The 20,610-nt window shown below is 43.2% G+C and overlaps 1 protein-coding gene across 10 annotated transcripts in view; it reads right to left on the minus strand.

Annotated features, from left to right (window-relative positions):
- Positions 1 to 5,574: 5,574 nt before the first annotated feature.
- Positions 5,575 to 20,610, minus strand: part of SHROOM3 (shroom family member 3) — a 134,223-nt gene continuing 119,187 nt past the window's right edge. For 7 of the 10 annotated variants that reach the window (XM_085222657.1, XM_085222665.1, XM_085222663.1 and 4 more), the window contains 7 exons: positions 20,048 to 20,110; positions 18,694 to 18,770; positions 13,776 to 14,669; positions 12,214 to 12,726; positions 11,360 to 11,510; positions 7,203 to 7,475; positions 5,575 to 6,578 (listed from right to left, as the gene is read on the minus strand). In XM_085222657.1, the coding sequence (XP_085078783.1) occupies positions 6,219 to 6,578; positions 7,203 to 7,475; positions 11,360 to 11,510; positions 12,214 to 12,726; positions 13,776 to 14,669; positions 18,694 to 18,770; positions 20,048 to 20,110 (2,331 nt within the window). In that variant the 3' untranslated portion in view covers positions 5,575 to 6,218. The remainder of the gene's footprint in view (positions 6,579 to 7,202; positions 7,476 to 11,359; positions 11,511 to 12,213; positions 12,727 to 13,775; positions 14,670 to 18,693; positions 18,771 to 20,047; positions 20,111 to 20,610) is intronic. The other 3 variants (XM_085222658.1, XM_085222660.1, XM_085222659.1) reach the window with 3 other exon arrangements.

The raw sequence follows: 20,610 nt of genomic DNA on the forward strand, positions 1-20,610 counted from the left end.
ACTGCCTGCAGGCTCCTGGCCAGACACCCCGAGATGCACTATCCTCAGTTACCTCACAGGTGCTAGTGGTAAAAACACACCGGAGGGGTGGGCAGCAAGCCCCTCTATTGCTTTTTGAGATTTTGGCACGGATGGGTGCTGCATCCCTCCATTTTGCAGTATGATGTAGTGACAGAGTGCCCGTTAGGGCAGCTGTGCCTGGTGGCACCATGAGGTAAAATGGCGCCTTCCCGCCTTCTGCCCACAGTCAGCGCCTCACCACACTGAACCGGCCTGGGCTGGAATGGATGCTTGCAGAAAGCCGTTGCTTCCTTCAAAATCTCCCACCATACTTTGTTCTTTTAAAAAACATTATGCTTTTAATTACTTTTTTAAACTAATGTTCTTATTTCAGCTCAACTTAATGCCTGTGCCACAGTGACTTGCATTAGAAATCTTGGGCAACCCTGACAGGAAGACATGCTCTCCAGTTGCAAATCACAGAGAAAAAAGCTAGTGGGCTCCAGCGTAAGAAAAATTGTTTTTTTTTCCTAATGCCTAAAGTAACTCAGGCAGATGTACTGAGAGCAGTCAGCCATTCTTCATGAATGGAGACCAACATTTTTCACAGGGACAGGACAAGGGGGAATGGTTTTAATCGAAAAGGGGACAGATATAGGTTTGATGTTAGGAGGAAATTTACTCAGAAGACAGAGACACTGCACAGCTGCCCAGAGAGGCTGTGGGTGCCCCATCCCTGGAGGTGTCCAAGGCCGGGTTAGATGGGGCTCTGGGCAGGCCTGAGCTGGCAGGTGGCAGCCCTATGCATGGCAGATTTTCTCCAGTTTGTACTGCAGAGTGACAGCAGAGCCAGGCTGAGTGGGTAGAAAGGACCATATCCTGCTTGGAGACCACTCTGGCCACATAAAACATCTTCAGTCACATAACATGTTTGTTCATTAATGTATTGCTAGAAAAGCCTTGTAGTTTGTAAGTAGCACGCAACACGTTTACATGAACTGCAGGCTGCAGAGATGAGCTACAGTCCTATAGGAATGCAGCCAAACTATAATGCCACCCATATTCAAGATGAGTGAACATAAAGGCTCTTATGTGAATTGAACCTGGCCAAACCCGGGGATGACATCTCCAGATATGCCCGTAGTCTGCTCTTACTGATCTGAAACACAGACTCTCCATTTTCCATTTTGCAAACAAGTCAGTGTGCTAATCTTCAAGAATTGTATGGAGTTTCTATGAAGTGCTATCTGGGTTGGTTTGCTTGCTTCTTTCTCTTCACCACTCTAAACAAGCATGTCAGAGATTGAGCTGTATGATGGATCTGGCCTCACACGTGGACTGTTCTGGCACTCTGTGATGGATTTTATAATAGGCAACCATCACAAAAGATCTTGTGTGTAAACTTACAACCAACAGACCCTAGTGCATAAATACTGCTCATTAGATTTAGTCTCGAGGAAAGCATCTGACATGAATTCCTTGTGACCATCAATGGCCCAAGGGCTCTGTTAAAAAGGAAAAAAAAGCAAATTGTAATTCGGATGACTAGATCTTCACAGAGTATTACATCACATGAAACTGCACAGCCAAGCAGACTGCAGGGTCATCATGTTGCTGAAAACATATGAGGACATATTAAGAGCTGCTTCAGCATCCCTCACTGCACAGACAGCATCGCAGTGCATGTCTCCACCTTTTTTCCTTTTTCCCATGCTAGGTCTGGGTGCAATGACAGCAATGAAGTCTGATTACTTTCAAAGGCCAGGAAAAATTCTGTGAGGCAACACTGATTTACATCTGCTTTTCTTTTTTCTTTCTTTCTTTTTTTTTTTTTTTCTAACAGGTTCCTCATAAATTGGCTGGAAATTGAAGATAACAGTTTCAGGAACACTAACTCAGGAAAAATGATGCCCTACTCTCTTCCTTGTGACTTTTCTGATAGGTCTCAAAGGTGAAAGCCAGTTAGCACTAAGTAAACTGGAATTTCCTTAAGTGAGATTCTGACTGAGAGTGAGGATAAAGAATATGAGGAAGGCAGATGCAGTGGAATTGCCAGGTCACAGCCTGATCCAGTGGTTGAGCTCCAGGCGAGAAGGTGTAGCTAATCCACTGCTTGCACCTGAGTGACTGGAAGACGAAAAGCTTGGATCCACCCCTCCTCATCCTCATTCAAGGGTTAGCAGCTGAGGGAGCAGTATCTCTCTGGATTGTACTCCTCTTGAGCTGGTTGCTGGAAGGAGTGAGCTAATTTTTCTTTCTTTGTTATCTGCTATTGCTCTGTAGTGCCTCTATCCAATTAGAAGGCATAGAAGGCATTGTCACTGCCTTCTTTTGCCATACAGCACATCATGCAGTAGCATCCCTGAGAGGCAAATATGTGTACTCTCAACTGGGAAGACAGAGGAAAGAAATAAGCAGAAGTAGAGATCTATATTCCCAGTAAGACAGCACTAGGTAAAATGCTGTCTTCCTAACTGTAATGTGCAAACGTAACACTGCCAGCAATGAGGTGTCCTGTAGTTTTTATACAATTAGCTTTAACATTGAACTAGCAGCTTATGTCAAAAATGCTACAGCTTTGTCCTTATTGGGATTTGCCTCAAACTAGAAAAGTAAGGCTGTATACTTCACCGTGTGTCAGGCATTGGCTACTGCCAGCTGAACAAACTAGGTAGCTACTGCAGGATTCTTCCAGTTTGTGGTCTGAAGAGACTTCTCCAGAAACTAATTTGGAGAAGCTGTCTGACCTAAGTACTCTGGGCTGACTATGGGAAGTTTCTTCCACTCTTGTCCTACAGAGGGGAGGCTGGCAAGCCCACGCACCCACAGTACAGTATTCCATTCCAGTATCTCAAATAAAAATAACGCTCATTTCTAGCACAGATGCTCTTCCACTGAGAATCACTGTTTGTTGCAAGATTTTCCTGGAGACTTTCAAGGTGAGGCTGGATAAAATCCTGGGCAACATGATGTGGTGCCCCTGTTCATTGCAGGGGAGTTGGACTAGATGGCTCTCAGAGGTCCCTTCGAACTCTAAAGATTCTATGTTTTTTGGATCATTTGAGTGTGCTCTAATGCTCAGCCCCTGCTGTAACTGCAAGGAGAAATACTCCAGTTCTTATATACGCAAGGCACTAAGGCACTACATTGTAGGGAAGAGACAGCAATGCAAATCATGCTTTCTGTATCTAGTTTGCTGGTTTTTTTTTTGTTAATGAAGCCAAGTAGCTATAGGTTCAGATCTGAAAATCTCATATCATCCGACTCAAAACTCAGGTTTGTTTCAGTGAATGTAAAAGGACTAGACAAAGGTGTAAAATTCTACTTGCTCTACTACTGTTCTGTGAAATTATGCCACCATTCTGTGAACTAAGTTTCTGTTATACTCCAGTTCTAGGAATATGAGAGAAAACAAGGTGGGATAAGGATTAATGAACTTTTTGCTAAAGGCACCAAGAAGTAGATATACTGGCTTAGCCAATGCTTGGTTACCTTCAAATACACGTCAATATGTGCTTCTGCCAAGCTCAGCAAACCCAGCAGTCAGGGGAGCAATTTTTGAACAAAGTTATGCAAAGACTATTTCTCTAACGATAAAGAAATATGAACTTTAATTCATTCTTCATCTGAAGATCGTAGCTGTTACAAAAATGTAAAATAGCTATCGCCTGCCTCATTCGCTGATGCTTGTGTGTACAGTGGGAACACATGTAGAACTCAGCAGACCACAAAGCCATGCCAAATATCTGAATTTCTTGCAAACCCATGAACCCTTAACCTCAAACTTTTTAACTGGAAACTCTACAAAAAAAACACTTTTACACACCATTTAGTAAAGTCTTATATACTACCACCACAAGGCTGGCCGATGGCCCACTGCTCAGAAACACTTGACTTGCAAGCAAACACCAGCATACTGAGAAAATCTCAGTGTTGCTGCCCACAGCACTTGTAGGCAAAGGTAGCTTTGTTGCTTGCAATGCAGCATGCTGCCCTTGAAATGGGGACTGGTTCCTGCAGCACACAGGCATGTGCGCTTAGCTGGGAGGCTCTTCCTGATCTGAGGGAAAGCTGCGGGCTTTCTTTCTCAGTAAAGAACTTGCCACATAGAAAAGGCCCTGTTGCTGGTCCCAGACTGTTCACAAAAGCCTGTCAGATTTGCCGGTCTTTCTGACTGATTTTGGTAAGTGCAGGATGAAAGGATGGCTTTAAAAAAATTAAATGAACACAATTTTCAAATACACTAAATTAAAGGTATTGTGAAGGTTACTTTTTTTTTCTTTCTTTTTTTTTTTTCCTTTTTAGAAGAAATTAAATGCTTGTATTGGCTGGAAACAGCTCCCCCTACTGTTTTCCTGAAATCCTCCCAAACAAAGAATCATTCTTGAGTACTCCCAAAATACTTCTGATTTTTTGATTCAACTATTAAGGTATAAAAAATCAGTTCTCCTGCTTAGGGTTCTTATAAAATGCTGTGTAAGCCTGAACAGCATGTAAGCTCGTTAGTAAAAAGGATATGTTTGCTGTGTTTGCAGGTATCTGGCTTACTTCTTCACAAAGCATTAAAATACCAAGTAGGTTTTGTTTTGGGTATTGGAGAATTGATGCTTTATATGACAGGAAGGCATTGGTAAATTTTTCAGCCTGCCAAGCTGCCTGTGGTAGAGCTACATGAGCTATTCAAAAATACAAATGGAGCTTTAAAACTGGCACTGAAAGCAATGAATGCTGTAATTTTCAGACGTGCTGGAGCTGGCATTCATAATGTATGGACTTAAAAGCTACACAACTAAAATTTCTGCTCTGCTCCTGGTGGCAAGATGAATAGTGCAATCCTCTGGAGAAAAAAGATGCTTGAGTCCCTACTACAGCTGGAAACCTCTGCAAGCTTAGGAAAGAGACAACCTGAATCTGACTCATCAGTTGCAGTGGTGAACTTTTCAGGCAGCTTGTAGCCACATCATTTAAATGGCAACACAGCTCATTAGAGAGGACAGAAACATACAGAAAAACAGAGTCTGCCCCAGTCTGCTTTGCTGAATGCCAACTGGCAGCAATCCTTCAGCACTTGGTAAAATGACAGTCGGGCAAATTTAGTTATTCCAGTCTGGACTGAGTAGGAAATAATTCAATAATCCTTACAGTAGTATTTCAAGTTAATGCTTCTTGTAGCTTGTAAGTTAATTTCTAATGAAATGGATTCAGACAAATAAGATACCACTGTGTGAAAATAATCCTAGTATACATCTCCCCTTCAGAAATACAGGTCTATAAATAATGTCATCAGAGATCCCTCTCATATGTCATAGAAAGGCATTCAAGCTGCAACAGTAACACAGATGATGAGTTTGATTAGTTAGAACAAAGACAGACTCCACCTCAAACTTCCACACTGAGTACAGAGCAGGATTAATTACTTCACACTAACTCCTGAATGCAAGTTCTCAAAAAAGCATATTTAAACTTGAGAATCATTGGATTGCAAGGTATTGAGGAGGAAAGATTGTGCTTTTCTGGCCAAGATGTCCCTCATATGGACACTGACTGGTTATCTTCAGTGTGTGTTGAAACAGGTTGAAGCTTCTTCTGGTAGCCTTTTATTATATTAAAAAAACAAACAATAACAACAACAAAACCACAAAGAGATGTTCCAGGCTAATGCATCACTATCTTTGGGGTTCCCTCTTTTTGTTAAAGTTTTCACAAAATACAAAATTAAATGTCTTTTCTACATACAGAACAAAGTAGAATCAAGTAACTGATTAGAGTATGTACAAAAACTTACACATCACCTTGTTCTTTAAAAAATATAAATATCAATAATGTTCAGTAGAATGGGTTGGTTTTATTTTTAAGGCTTCATTCTTTTAGATCCTTCATTATTTAATGAGATGCCAGGTAGGCAGGAAAAGCAGGAAAGAGAGGACGTGATTTTCTTTTATTAAAAGTAACATGTTTAATTCTCATGAGACTCTTCCTCATCTCTGTAAGGAGGAGACACAATTTAGCTTCGTTTCCCCCAGAGTGATTTAAGTTTCCAGGAAGCAGTGGTGGAAGGAAAGAAAAATAAAACCCTTATTATTGCTATTTGTTTCCTTCACCAAAATCTAGTTTTAAACCTGTCTCTGTTCATTGTCACTGTAGAGAGCCATCTGCACAGTACTTGGATTAAACAGACTCAAGCAGGAAGACTTTGCCCCAGGTCCACATGGGAAAGGTTAGAGTGAGGATGAGACTGCTGGAAGTGTTTTACCATTGACTCCAGCAGAGGTAGCAAGTGCTGCAGCTAGGGCAGCTGCTGCTGTTGCATCCCTGGGCGTGAAGTCTGTGGGGAGGCTTTCCATCAGGCACTTGAGCTGCTCCTGACCCAGTTTGATTTTATCATCTAGCTCTCGCTGCTCTATGAGGAGTGCAGACTTCATCTTTACAAAGTGCTGGTAGTCCTGGAGCTGTTCCTCAGAGAGATAGTTGCCCAGGATCTCCAAAACCACCCGTTCTCGACGGTCAAGATTTTCCTTTAATTCCCGGGCATCTTCATGCTGGCCAGCCAGCAGTTTCCTCTTCTCATTCAGAGAGCTCTGTACACACCGGAGAGAGCACTTCAGTATTAGCAGCACTATCACTGATACTCACTGATCCCCCCTCTTCTGCCCCTGACACCAAATTTGCCACCTCTTGGTGAGGCAAGTTGGCTGCTAAGTTCCCACACGCATAGCCAGGAGCCTGCGGAAGGAGGATGAATTACTCATTGAGGGCCAAATGTGAATCCCACTAAATGTGAATGTGAATGCTCTGATCAATGTGGGGTAGAAAGGACCCCAAGAAAATCAGTAAAACTTACTCAAAAGCAGTGACTGCCAGGAAAATCTGTCTCTGTCTCTTACAACCACCCAAAAAACACCAACGTGTCTTCAACTGAAGTAAAGGCAGTGTGTTGCTTCACAATATAAAATACCATGCAGCCTTTCTTCCACATGCTGGTCACAGACATGCTGTGCCAAACACAGACACTGTTCAAAGATAAAAGCCACAGGATCTGAGACACCTGTATGAACGTGAACCGAGATTCCTAGGGACAGAACCATGTTTGCTATGGCTCATACAGAATCAGTGAGGCACCTGACTTTGAGCTTATAGAAGCAGGATCTTTGGACTGTTACAGCGGAGAAAGGCCAAGAGGCTACAGTTGTACAGATACGTACCCGCTCTTCACTGTTGGCATTTTCCCCTAGGCTACTGAGAACATTCTCTACCCGGGCCAGGCGTCCTGAGAGAGAAAGCAAGAGGTTCACCACCTTATCCAAATCGCCGATGAACATCTTGTATTTGTCAAACTCGTTTGGTTTGCATAGCTCGCTGATCAACAGCTCCACCTCCTCTCCAAGAGCATTATTCATTTTGATGTCTGCAAGTAAGCCTTCTTTTGCTTCCTTCAGGATTTCCAGTTTGTGGGTCAAGCTCCCAATGAGCTCAGCCTGTCAGAAGGGAAACACATTGCCACGCTGGTCATTACCATGATCACACAGTTCATTTGGATGACAACAACAAGAGGATATGGTTACAGTTCATGAGGAGTAAGGTCAAGTCAGTAACAGCTGACAAAGACGACAGCAAGAAGGGAACAGAGAAAGCTCTGAATTTCCAAATTCAGGTGTTAATCTGAATCTGATAACCTGGTAAGATTACATGAAGATATATTTGTTCTATCATCAGTGAACATTTTCAAAAGAGACATCCAATTTGGTGTGCCATATTCTCATATCCAGCTACGCATATCTGAAATTGCATGTACCTTCCTTCAAAATGTTCTTTTAAGACTCTGGATGAAAAGAGTACCGACCACATATGCTGTATCTTATAGCTCCCTGCCCCAGCCTGAAGTTTCTTGTGATGTTACATGTTGTATGACCCAGTTATTGTACAAAACAACTGGTAGAAAAATGAATTTAAGTAGTATTATTAAAGACATGATGGGAAACTGAGCTGGTATGTGTGGTTACATAGCTTAGTAAGAAAGAATGACACTTCTCCCTCTTGCAGTACTGAAAGTGCTGACTGCTCCTTATTTGGCTGCCTCAGTGTTCAGCTGCAAGCCTCAAATTCAGCCTTGACCAAGGAGATATCCTCAGCATGAGGATATCTCTGCACTGGCTGTGCAGACCCTGCCTTATACTGAGACGCACCAGAAAAGCATTTGTACCGAAGATGCTCTAAATGTTCTTAGTGACAGATCGATGAAATACAAAGCACATGCATTTTGTAAGTAAAGGCACCTGTTTCACTGCTGAAGAAAAGGAGGTCTCCAGGGTTCAGCTACTCTAGAAGCAGCAGTGCTGCAGGTGTGCTGGAGATGGTAACTTCAGTTAGGATTTAGGAGAAAGACGTATGCAAAAGCAGAAGTCTGTGGCATGAGGCTTGCAGTGCTTGCTTCTATTCAGTTGGAAGTGACAGTGTAGAGTAGGAAAAGCTCTTGATGTAAGGGATGGGTGATGCTTAGCTTCTTCAATTTATGCGCTGATGAAGCACCATTCTACGTACGCTAATCTACTCAGCATATTAACATTGCAGGACAAAATAGAAGCAAATCACAACGTTGTTTGAAAGTATTTTCTCAAAGTTTACTAACAAAGCCTTCTTTCCATCAAAACTGCTTGTAATTTCAAACAGAAAGGTGTTGTTTTTCAAAAGAAAGAGTATCTTTAAATCCAGGTCAGGCTTGGGGCTGCTTTTGCAGCAGAGAAGCAAATGGTTCTGTTGAGGCAGACACCACTAGATGGTACACTGTGCATCTTCTGGAGTCTGTGCTTTTCTGGCCACTCCACTAGCAGCTTCCTCATATATGCAAAAGCTTAATAATATGTGAGCATACTCTCTAGAACAAATGTCAGGTTGCAGGATTGACTGGCAACTCATGCCATTTCTTAATGGAGCATTCAGTGGGAGAGATCCCACCTGCTAGGATAAGGGATAGCTGCAATTCCTGTATCTGGATTCTCTTCTTACTACGACAGGTAGGATCGAGGGAGAACCAACACTTGCCTTCCCCTTTGCCTAAGATGCCAATGTCATTCCCAAAAGAAAGATCTGAGATCCTTATCAATTGACTACTAGATTAAGAGCTCCTGAGGAACAGAAGGATGGAGCCAATTTCAACAATTACAATGGCAGGAGAGAAAACCCCATCACAGGATTCTGTAGGGTGGACACAAAGTCTGGCATTAATCTTGACAGGTTTTCAGGAAGCCTAAATTCTGAGAGCTAGCAGTCACTCCTCCCTACTGCAGAAGCTTTGCAGAACGTGCAGGCCTGCTCTCCTGCCCTTGCTAGCAGGAGGCCACAGGTATGTCAAGGGTGATGTACCTTTGTTCTGATGGCCTGGGAACTGGATGGAGACTACTTTGTGTTCATTAATCAGTGACTCTCCTACAATCCCAAACACCAACCAACACAGTCCCTTTGCATGTTTATAATGGAAATGAGTTTAGTTTATCAAAATCACCTCTCAGATTAGCTGCCTTCCCAGATAACACCTATGCAAATGAAATTTCATACATGATATTTCATACAGAACATGAACAAACATGCCGGATGGATCTCACTGCCTGGGCCTAGTCACTCCTATCTATTTTTCCATGCAAATGCCATCTTTGAAACTTGTCTTCCAAAGGCAGGCACACATCTCCCTGTAAGCCAGTCAGATGCTTTCAGAATCCCCTTGCCGCAGCACTCTCCTTGTACTTCACTACTTCTTACCTTTCATGTTGGTATGAGCAGGCAGCGGGGCTTGAAGTCAATTGAGTTGACTGCGTACTATAAGCATGGCAGGCTACGGCCTTTGCCAAGTGCTTTTGATTGGTGACATATGCGCCATCATGCACTAAATATCTGTAAAATCACAGGTATTTGTTCTGGTGGCAAGCACAGCAAGTGTATTATAAACCACAGTTCCTTGAAAGCTCAATGAGGTCCTGCCCGCATCTCAAACACTCCACCAACTAAGGCTGATCTACTCACTTACTGCTCTTGTGTTGGATGGAGTTCTCATTCTGGGTATCACTGTATTAAAGCCTGGAAGGAAGCAACTTTTGCTTAGCAAAAAAATGTAAGAAAAGAAATGGTAAAGCAATGCCAAGAAGAGAGGTAACCTCTCCATGTCAGAGCTGTGGGATAAATTGCATACTCCCAAACTACACAAACTACACACAGTCTCACATCTTCTGCACTTTTACAATTGGCGTAGGAGTGGGGATCCAGAAAGAAAATGTGAAACTGTCCTAGAGACACATGAATTTCCTACGCTCTGAGAGATGAGGTTTGGGGCCCTTTCTTTAAATCTATGCCTCATTTCAGTGCAGGAAAAATAAAGAACTATGTTTACAGCATGAGACTTGCACAAATATTTTTATCCTTCAGTTTGTTTAATCTCTGCTCTTTGTACAAACAGCATGAACTATGAGCTGTGTCACTTTGTCCACAACAACATCTAATGTTTTATGTTTACGGGCAGGCCCGGATGCTTTTGACGTGAAGATAAGAGGTGTGTAAAGAGAGACACAGACATGCAACTACCTGTGTGTGGCTCCTTGGAATTTGTGAGTTTCACAACATATCTGTAATTAGCAAGTAACCGACAGGAGACAACTACAGGGGCAAATTAGGGGGCCCTACAAAAGCACTGAAAGATAGAGTATCCAAACTTACTTACAGCAAGAAGCTCAGGGACAATGAGACATAGCTGCAGCACAAGAGCAAAATGTTTCCTGCTCCCCTGTCCTGCTCTCCCACCCCCTACCCAAGTCATCATATCAAGGTTGTGCTGACTGAATTGCTGAGGAGTGCAGTTTCCTGTACATCAGTGAAACAATAAGGTGTGGTGAAAAGAGTAATCAACGTTTTTCTGGAAGTGGCATGTGCAGACAACAGGTGAAATGGGTAAACTGCCAGGAGGAAAACCATAGGGTGAAACCTTATCCAGAAAGATGGTCCAATAACTAGCTGGACTACATTCCTATTTCTAAGCCAACATGTCCTTACTGAAGTCACTCCACTTCTTCCTTTTTCTGTCTTGCTGTGAGGCAGTGACTGCCCCTTACAACCTGTATACTCAGCCTTTGGCACAATACAGGCCATCTTCATAGTTGTGCACGATTTGTACTCAAGTGTGCAGTCAGATTAGCCCACTTTTCTCTCTGGATCATTGTAACAAAGCTTCACAAGCAGCCTAAATGCATCCAGCTTCCATGCACCTTGGGGCTGTATCAGCCAAATGCTGAATGCAAATAGAAATGCACTTTACTCTAGGGTTTATTATTATTTCATGAATGTAACTAGGAAGTGGTGATGTGTGCTTCGAATTTACCTTCTTCTCATTGATGTCCAGCAGGTCCTCCTCCTCCCCTACTTCTTCTGGCAAGTCTTTGATTTTATTCAGTAGTTCTGCTTTGGGTGCTGAAACATTATAATAAGCAGGGCAGGTGACCAGGGTTACAGGAGCTTCCTTTTCTTCTTTCCTACACCACAGGGAAGAAAAAGGAGTTCAGTATGAGCCTTTTTGCCATGCCTAGATCCATGGTCTTCCACCACTCCCTCTTCAGTATCCCCTTGGTATTAACCACAAAGGAAATAGCGGATTCTCACCGACAGAGGGTACACGTCAGCTGCTTTTGTCTCTCCTGAGCAGAACAGCACTTTGCTTAAATACTGACTGGCTAACAGCTCTGAATAGGGCCAGATCTTTGCTGTAGATAAAACAGCACAGCTCAGATGGTGATGATTAGACTGGCATCAAGCATTACAACTTATTTCTCCAGCTGGGAATCTGTTTCTTTGAGCAGTCACACTGCAGGACGTGGACTGATCTTTGCATCTGGTTGCAATCAGGCACACCTACCCCTCCTTCCCGAACTAGGCCCACCACTGCTATGGTCCTGATTTTACTCTTATACTTGATATGGCTCACTTCCTGCCCCATTATCAAGTTCAGCATTGTTTTCTATGCATCCTGGAGAAATGAGCTCATCCACGGAAGAAGTGATGAAAAAAGTCATTCAAAAATGCCCTGCCAGTCCTCGCTCCTGGGACCAGAAAAACTCACCCTCTGCCACTGTCCACCTACAATGATTAGGAAAAATTCTGCACAAGCTCATCCCTTAAAGCAAGGAAGCAGCAAGTTCTGCTGCAAAGTTAACCACAATCACAATGAACAGTGCTTACATGTTATCTTCTGCTGCTGTCCTGCTAGCTTTCTTCTGTGTCATCTTCCTTTTCATGTTGTTCTCCTTCAGCAAGCTGGTTCCACTGGGGAAAAGCCCTTCCATTAAGTCCATGGTGGTCTTCATTTTGGAATCAGGATCCAGTATATCAGCCAGAGACTTGTCTTTATGGACAATCTCTTTTGCTAAAGCCTCTGACTTAATATCCTCTGGGCTTTTTTTCTTCGTCTTCACTGGAGGACATGTGTTGAGTGTCCCAGAGTCTGCATTGCCATTTTCTGACTCTCTGGTGATAACAGTTGGTTCTCTGTGCTTGCCCTCAGGTTGAGTTGTGGCTACTCCATTTGAGCTTTGAAGCCCTTCAGAAGTAGCTGATTGCTGCTTATCCATAGCAGGTGAAGAATTAGTCCTCTTTGATAAAGATGGTGAGAGGGACCAATTATTTTCACTGATATTCGTGCCCAACCCTGTTATCTCCCTCTTGGCCAGGGCTTTGGAAAAGCTTTTGAAGCTGCTATGGACAGAAAAATTCTGTGAGATGAAGATAAACTTACCACACAAGATCTTTGTGAACAGATGACAAAGGCCTAAGACAAGTAACTTTTCCTTCTCACACATTCATTTCTGTCTCTTACTTTGCCCACACTGTGAAGCTACTGGCACCAGAAGCATTCCATTCCCTCAATCTGGATGCTGCCATTTTGTCATTCCACTGTAGAAAGCACCAGTGAGTGTCAGACAGTTTGTTTTGTGTTCATGGGAGACACTGAGTCTCACCACTTGGGAATGCCAGCCTGAGCAGTCCACACTTGATATGGCCTTTTCATGTTAAGAAAGCCCTAGCCAGATTCTTCCCTGGAGGAAGAATCCCTCTTCCCTCCTTGATAGTAAGGGAAGTTGTGCTGAGTTAAATCAGCTGGACACCTAGCCCTAACCTCAATCCTTCAGGAAAAATGCACTATACAGTGTTACTGTGACATATTAGCGCTGTCACTTCTTGGCACATGGTCGCTGTTTCATAAAAGGATTGTTTTGTGCCAGATATAAAGTGTATTGTGGGAAGTCTAACAGTTTGGAAAAACATGAATTTTCATACTTTTCTCTCAGAAAACAGTAACTGGAAAGAATAAGCAACTATTCTTACTCTTCATGCTGGTGTGTGAGAAGAAACCCCACTGAAATCCATACAGTAATTACAGGGAGCATGCAGGATATTTTCTCACTTATAACCCTCTTTGCCTTGCCCACTACACACCTGTCAGTGTATCTGCTGATGGATCACAAAGCTTTTAGCCTTCTTGCTTTGTGACCTGTCCTGTCCATATCATTTAACAATGCTCTTGGCAGCTAGCAAAACCCTGCAGCAGTGAGTCTGTCTGTCTGTCCCTCTCCCCTTATAATCTGTGCAATCCCCTGCAAAGCCTCACACTCGGCTAGCAGCTGTGGGTGGGTTGTTGCAGAATGCCAAGCCGTGGAGGTCAGTCACATTTGGCGGGAGCCCCACATATCTTACTGTATATGGCCCTACAGTGCCCGAGATGCTGTGTGATAGCTCTCCCTTACCTCGCTTTGTCCTCTGTGAGCCTGGTGGATTTGTCTCCAGCTGCCCCATATTCCTCAAGTGCAGTTGGTGGGGGAGGAGGTGAGAATTCCTCCGTGCCATTCGCAGAAGTGCAAGAGTTCAGCTCAGGAAGAGGATGGGGTGGCAGTGGGGGTGAGAAGGCCGGAGCAGTGACAGCAGGCTGGGAAGGCATGATGAACACCTCATCGTCTTCATCATCCTGCAGCAATGGCGGAGGCGTGAGTTGCAGGCACGACTCTGAGATCCGGAGCTGAGCTGTCGCCTGAGGAGAAGGAGTCTCTGGGTCAGAGGAAGTGCTGCTCTGTGTTGGAAGGGACTGCCACCTCTGGGACAACTTTGGCCCATCTGCTGGAGGAGGCACCACAGCATGTGGCAAGCTGTTGTCTTTGACTGAGTGAGCCCACATCACTCTGTGTGAGGATCTTTGCAGCAGCCCTGCTTTCCTTCTGCATACAATCTCCTCTGCAGGAGCCTCGACGGAACTATCCTGAACAGCATCCAAAGACGGTGCCTGAGTAGTACTGCTGCCTCCAAGAGAAAAAGCATCTTGTTTGGCATGGTGTCTCAGAGCCTGGCCATCACCTGTGGCCTGCAAGTCAGAGGCAGGTGTACTAGGGGAGGACTGGCTAGATGCAGAAGGAATGAGGAACATGGATTTAAAGCCTTGTTTTTGCTCAGGATAGTGACTCCTTGCCTCTGTTGGAGATGGAACAAATGCAGAACTCCTGCCATCTTGTCTGGAAAGTTCTGAGACCTTATGGTTCTCGGTCAGTGTGGAAGACCCAGTGCCAATCTCACTGATGTGGTGTGGATGGGGATAGTAACTTGTAAATGTCATTTTTTCTGAGTGGCTTCTTTCTTTCTTGCTGAAAGACCTACAAAAACAAGAGATAGACCACTTAAAGTTTAACAATTAATCAAGGAACAGGAAAAGCTACTGTACGCCTGCTTAGAAATCAAATTAGGCAATCATTCTGGAGGCCTGAGTCAGTGCCTGCTAATCCACATGAGGTTCAGTCATGATTTTGAAAGCAGAGGTAAATGCAGTCTACTAGTCCTAGGGACACTAAGCCAGATCCACTCCCACTCACATCTCCTATAATTTTCAGTGTGTGCTAGACCATACAGATCTGTGCACACACGCAGCGAGCACCATAGCAAAAACTCAGTAGAAAAAAATCTTGGAAAAATCTGATTGCCTTGCTTCCTTTCAGTCTCATTTGGATTCTGTTTATTACAGATGGCACAGGTAATGAATGCAGTAAGGAAAATTATTTGACATAGTCTACCATCAGACTACGGACATATATATGACATAGTCTACCATCAGACTACATCAATTGCTGTTAAGTTTAACAATTAATGTGGAGTACTGTGTCCAGGCCTGGGGCCCCAGCACAAGAAAGATGCAGCGCTCTTGGAACGGGGAGGACCACTAAGATGATCAGAGGGCTGGAGCAGCTCTCCTGTGAACAAAGGTTGAGGGAACTGGGCGTGTTTAGGTTGAAGAAGAGAAGGCTCTGGGGAGACCTCATTGTGGCCTTCCAATATTTGAAGGGAGCATATAAATAGGAGGAGGTATGACTGTTTACATGGGTTGATAGTGATAGGACAAGGGGGAATGGTTTTAAACTGAGACAGGGGAGGTTTAGGTTAGATATTAGGAGGAAGTTTTTCACACAGAGGGTGGTGACACACTGGAACAAGTTGCCCAAGGAGGTTGTGGATGCCCCATCCCTGGAGGCATTCAAAGCAGGCTGGATGTGGCTCTGGGCAGCCTGGTCTGGTGGTTAATGGCCCTGCACACAGCAGGGGGATTGAAACTAGATGATCTTTGAAGTCCTTTTCAACGCAGGCCATTCTATGATTCCCTGATTCTATGAATTTCCACTTTATGGGCCAAAAAAATCTCATCACATTATTTGCTCCCTTTGGGAAGTACTATTGTAAAGATTCTGCTCTGTTTATGAAAAAAAAAAAGAGGTAAAAATGCACTACTTTGACTTCATAGAAAAATTTAAAAAGCTCTTACAATGCTGGGATTCCATTAGGTAAAGGAGTTCCACTTATGTTTGCAGTTTTTACAAAAAAATCACAACATTCTTCAAGCGCGTGTTACAGTTGCAAACTAAGAAGATTATATTATTCTTTCCTTATCTTTTAACAGATAATCATGTAAGCCTAAGAAACAGGGTCTGGCCTCTGAAGCAAGGATACTGCTCAGAATATGTAGTCAAACCTACTTGCTTGTATGGTTATTTAATTGCAAAACAAAATGAGCTGTAATAATAGCACTAGAAGATGCAAGAGAAAATGGCCTAAAAAGATGAGGCCAGACCATAAAACAATAAAATACAATAAAGCTGTACTGCCAATACATTTTCTGTTCTCGAGACACATTGTTCAAGCAGTCTTACACTTACTTCTAGCCCATGATGTTTGAGACTTGGGGCCCAAATTTGTTCCCAGGCACGCTGGTACAAATTAAAAACAACTCTGACAAAGACATGGGTCATTCTGGCTTTATTCTGGTGTAACCGAGAACAGAATTTGGCAGCCTTTGCCTGGGGGCAGGGAAACTTCCCAGACAGAATACTCTTGGTATTGTCTGTGGTTCCTGGACAGTAGCAATGTGTATTCTTTTAAGATGCTCAGTATTTGTCAGAAACACCAGATGGTAATTCTCTAATTTAAAGATCTCTCCTACTGTGGAGGCAACTGTGGGTTCTAAAACTGGTGGAGCAACAATCATCCCCAGTAGTGCTTATGAGCCAGCTATTGTATGATACCTGCAGAGCAGATCAGTAGCATAGAGCAGAAGTTATGTAGCATGTGTGACAAGACCAAATGTTTACTTGTGTAAGCTGACCATCTGATAATTTTCCTCCTTGATCAAGAGAGATGGTACAGATGGTCCCATCTCCTCTTCATCACATTAAATGGTTGTGTTCCAAGGGAACCTAGAAGTGTAATTCCTACTGACTGTCTGGAAGGGCATGTGCATGCAGTATGCTGCAAGCAAAGATAGGATGGTGATGGTTATATGTGAGAGGATTGGCTAAAAAATAGCTATTTGGGGCTGACAATCACAGGACAGACAAGATTTGCATCTCTTAAGAGATGGATTAAAGATGTTGCAGTAATCCTGTTTTATCCAGACTGTGATATACTCACACCAGAGTAGGAGAAGGTTCAACGTTATCCTGATAGCAGAATTCCTCCTGAATATGGCTAAGGACCTAGTTTACTTGTCCTTATAACTTTGCAGAGGATTCATATCTTGTTCCCACTAAGACTTAACTGCAAAACTCGTAGCTTCAGGAACACAGTATCAGAACACTTTTGCTTTCAAAAATCCCGCCCACTCTTACTTAGTTCACTCCAAGCTCAGCAATATATATATTAAAAAAAAACATTCAACAGCAAAGGCTTAATGGGGAGTGCTTTGCAGCCTTTGTGGTGGGAACCTGCATCCTCAGAGACAAGGGCTTTTTCTTGTCTTCTCTCATCCAATTCTGACCTAGAGGGGAAAGCAATCTCACATCTCCCAGAAGAAATGTGCTTGCAGAACATGTGAGACACCAATAGAGCAGAAACTTTATAAGAATGTTGGGTTAATACCAATGACGTTTGTACAATGAAGCATGAAAATGAGAATCCTATATTTTGTGCCGCAATAAACTTCTTTTTTCAGTCTGGATGATCCATTTCATTATTTAGAAAATAGCTTGGATTAAAAAAAAAAAAGAAAACAGAAACCAGTTTTTGGGAAGAATGATGAAATGCCAGCTCTAGAACATACGGGGAGGCAGGATGAACTAAAAGAGCTGTGATGTCCTCCCAAGGGAAAAAAAAAAAAAAAAAAAGGAAAAAAATTATTCTGAATTTAAGAGAAAGGGTGCATTTTAAGCAGTCAAAAGGACAAGCCTGAAAGCAGAATGAGTTCCTTTAAAACAACATTTATGTTTTCTTAGGAAGAAAAAATTTGCCAGCCAGGCAAAGTAAAATCCAGCTAGACTAGATGCTTTCCCCTACTTTCAGCTGTAACTCCCTTCCCAGAGCTGCAGAGTGAAACCTTTGGAGACAGCAGTGTTAATCCCAGTGTGACAACAGAGTGGGACAACATTTACTGCAAGTTTGTAAAAGAAACAGAGCTCCTTTGTGAGTAATTATTTTGGTCTCTCTTGATGGTTTTTACTGTAAGCTAACTGTTTGGGCACTCAGAGCTTAGGGCAAGCATCTATTTATTATTTAAATGTAAATATAGCAATCAACTTCAGTCCTAGTTAGCTTCAAAACAATCTATTGCTAAAAGGATAGTTACATAAGTCCTAATATTATGCGTTTTATTATTACACTTTTCTATTTTTAAAAACATTTGTCTTTCTCCTGTTGCTGAGCAAGATATCCTGCCTACACAAAATAAAGCAGCCTAGATGCAAAGCTTCCAGATAAATGAGATCTGCCTGTTTTAGCTCACACAGATGTTCACTCGCTTCTGGAGAGGCAGCATCCAGGACTGGAGAAAGCCAGACAAAGCCAGACATCATGGTATATTTTCCTTTGGAGTCCTTCAGTTCTGATAATTTCTAACAGTAGATGATACACATTTGGAAGGTACGTGATTTGTCTGTTGCTGCAGAAACACACACCAAGACAACATGATTGTGGAGAAAGAACTTAGACTGAGTTGATGTCTGCAGTGGGAAAAACAGCTCATGACAACTTACTCCTTCTAACTCCACTGGGCAGAGCACGCTCATATCTGCATCCACACTGACTTTCTTTAGCTTGTCCCTAGCCACCCATTGACACAGACAGCACATAACAACTGCTGCTAGCAGCCAGGTAATAAGAGCTGATCCTGAAGTGATAAAGGGGACAGTAACATGTACCCACCTGGCTCCTGCACTGATCACATAGAAAGGATCTCTCACCATGGCACCAAATTCACTGCTTTCTCTTCTCAGCAGGTCCTGGAGTGGAAAGACAGCATTATCAGCAACAAATGAAAGAAAGCAACAAAACACTGATGCTCCCCATAAGAAGCCACAGCACGTACCACACAGTACTCATAGCTAGGCCCTGCCTCCTCTAAAAACATGCCCAAAAGTATCAGTGGGAGCTGTGTGCTCACTGATGTTTAAATATGCAAGCAAGAAGCTGAGGTATCATTAAAACAGCCTTAACCAGAGAAGTTGGACAGTGAACAAACTGTGCCCAAACCCAGCACCAAAACAAGAAGAAAATGCTGCAGAGAGATGCTGAGTAGCACAGGGGTCGGGAGCTCCAGTCACAAGCAGATGTGCTGAAAAACATCACCAACTTTTGCATTTTTTTGAAAACTGAAGTGCAGGACAAACTTCTCTTTGGGCATCTGATCTAAAACCAGAGAAATTTCAGAGCTGAAATAGCTTTGTGAATCTGACTCTCTATGCCATAAGACACCAGACTACTATGAGACATGAAAGCAAATGCCATGCCTGCTTTTGAAGAGGTTGGTATTTTCTCCCAAATGACCTTTTCAGCACAGTGCAACCCATTGCCCCCTTTCCCACACCCTTCCTTGTTCGTTTTTTTGGCCAGTGTTGCTACAGGGTAAGGGTAAGAGCAAGTTTAATTTAGGAGTTGGAGAGCTGGAAGATATGCAGGCTGAGACAGATTTAAAAAGCAGAAGGGAAAGAAGGCTGAGAATCTGCTCTGAAGATCGAGCGCTAATAATTCCACATGGCTATCTATTTCCTTATATCTCTAAACAAATTCCTACAGTGACATTGCAATGTGATTTATATGTAGCCCGAAAGGAATATAATACACTGTACACAAGGCCCTGCAAAATATACAGTGAGGCAGAGAAGTCTGCTGCTAAACTGGAAATAAACATTTCCCACAAAAAATCACAAAAGGTCCCAGAAAACCCCAACCACCCAGTTGCTTTGGCTTTGTCCCTCACTTTTTTTTTACTGTTTTATTGGAGATGGTTCAGAAACAAACTGAGTTAAGAGTGCACTCAAATATACTTTCAAACAGACACTTAAATTTTGCCTTATGCTTGAAGTCAAATGTGCTTTCCTGAATTAGGAATTAAGAACAGGATTTTTACCAAAGCCTCACTGCTTCTGAGATAAATACTCACTCCAGAAGTGGACACAGCCAAAGCTCTCTGGAAAAGAGCAGCAAGATCTCTACCCTCTTTCTGGATTCGAAAGAAGACACTGGAAGATGCTGTGAGCAGCTCTGCACCACTGCTTACCATGTTTCTTGAGCTAGCTTCCACCAGGCAGAACTCTGGTTTGGGTGGTGAATGTCCACAAGACTAAAAATGAGCCAGCAAGGGAAACATTAAGGATTTCAAGAACTTCCCTGTGTGTCTCCTGCATGAGACAGCAGGCCTGTTAAATGTGAACTGTTAATTGGCCATTGGGATCTGAGGTCTGTGGAGAGAGGGTATGCAGAATGTAACATCAAGGGGTCTGGGGGGATGACTCCTTCCCCTTCCCAGAGCACTCTCTCCATATCCCTTTTTGCATTACTCGATTCAGTATCCCTTCACTGCACCTTCGTAATCCTTCTGGGCAGCAGTAAATGTTGGAATAGCAGGAAGGGTCTCAGATGCCCTATAAATATGCAGGCCTGCCCAAACACTCAGACTATTTGCAACAAGAAGCCTGCTCACACATTCAGGCTGCTTCCTCTCTCTCTCTGCGATGAACAGAGCCTGGTGTGAAGACAGGGACAGGGGAGCAGGCTCACCATTGCTGTAGATCACAGTGGCTTGAGCAGCTGCAGTTACCTAAATAGGTCTGCACAGACTTC

The sequence above is a fragment of the Meleagris gallopavo genome, chromosome 4 (assembly GCF_905368555.1).
Source record: "Meleagris gallopavo chromosome 4, MGAL_WU_HG_1.1, whole genome shotgun sequence".
NCBI lineage: Eukaryota > Metazoa > Chordata > Aves > Galliformes > Phasianidae > Meleagris > Meleagris gallopavo.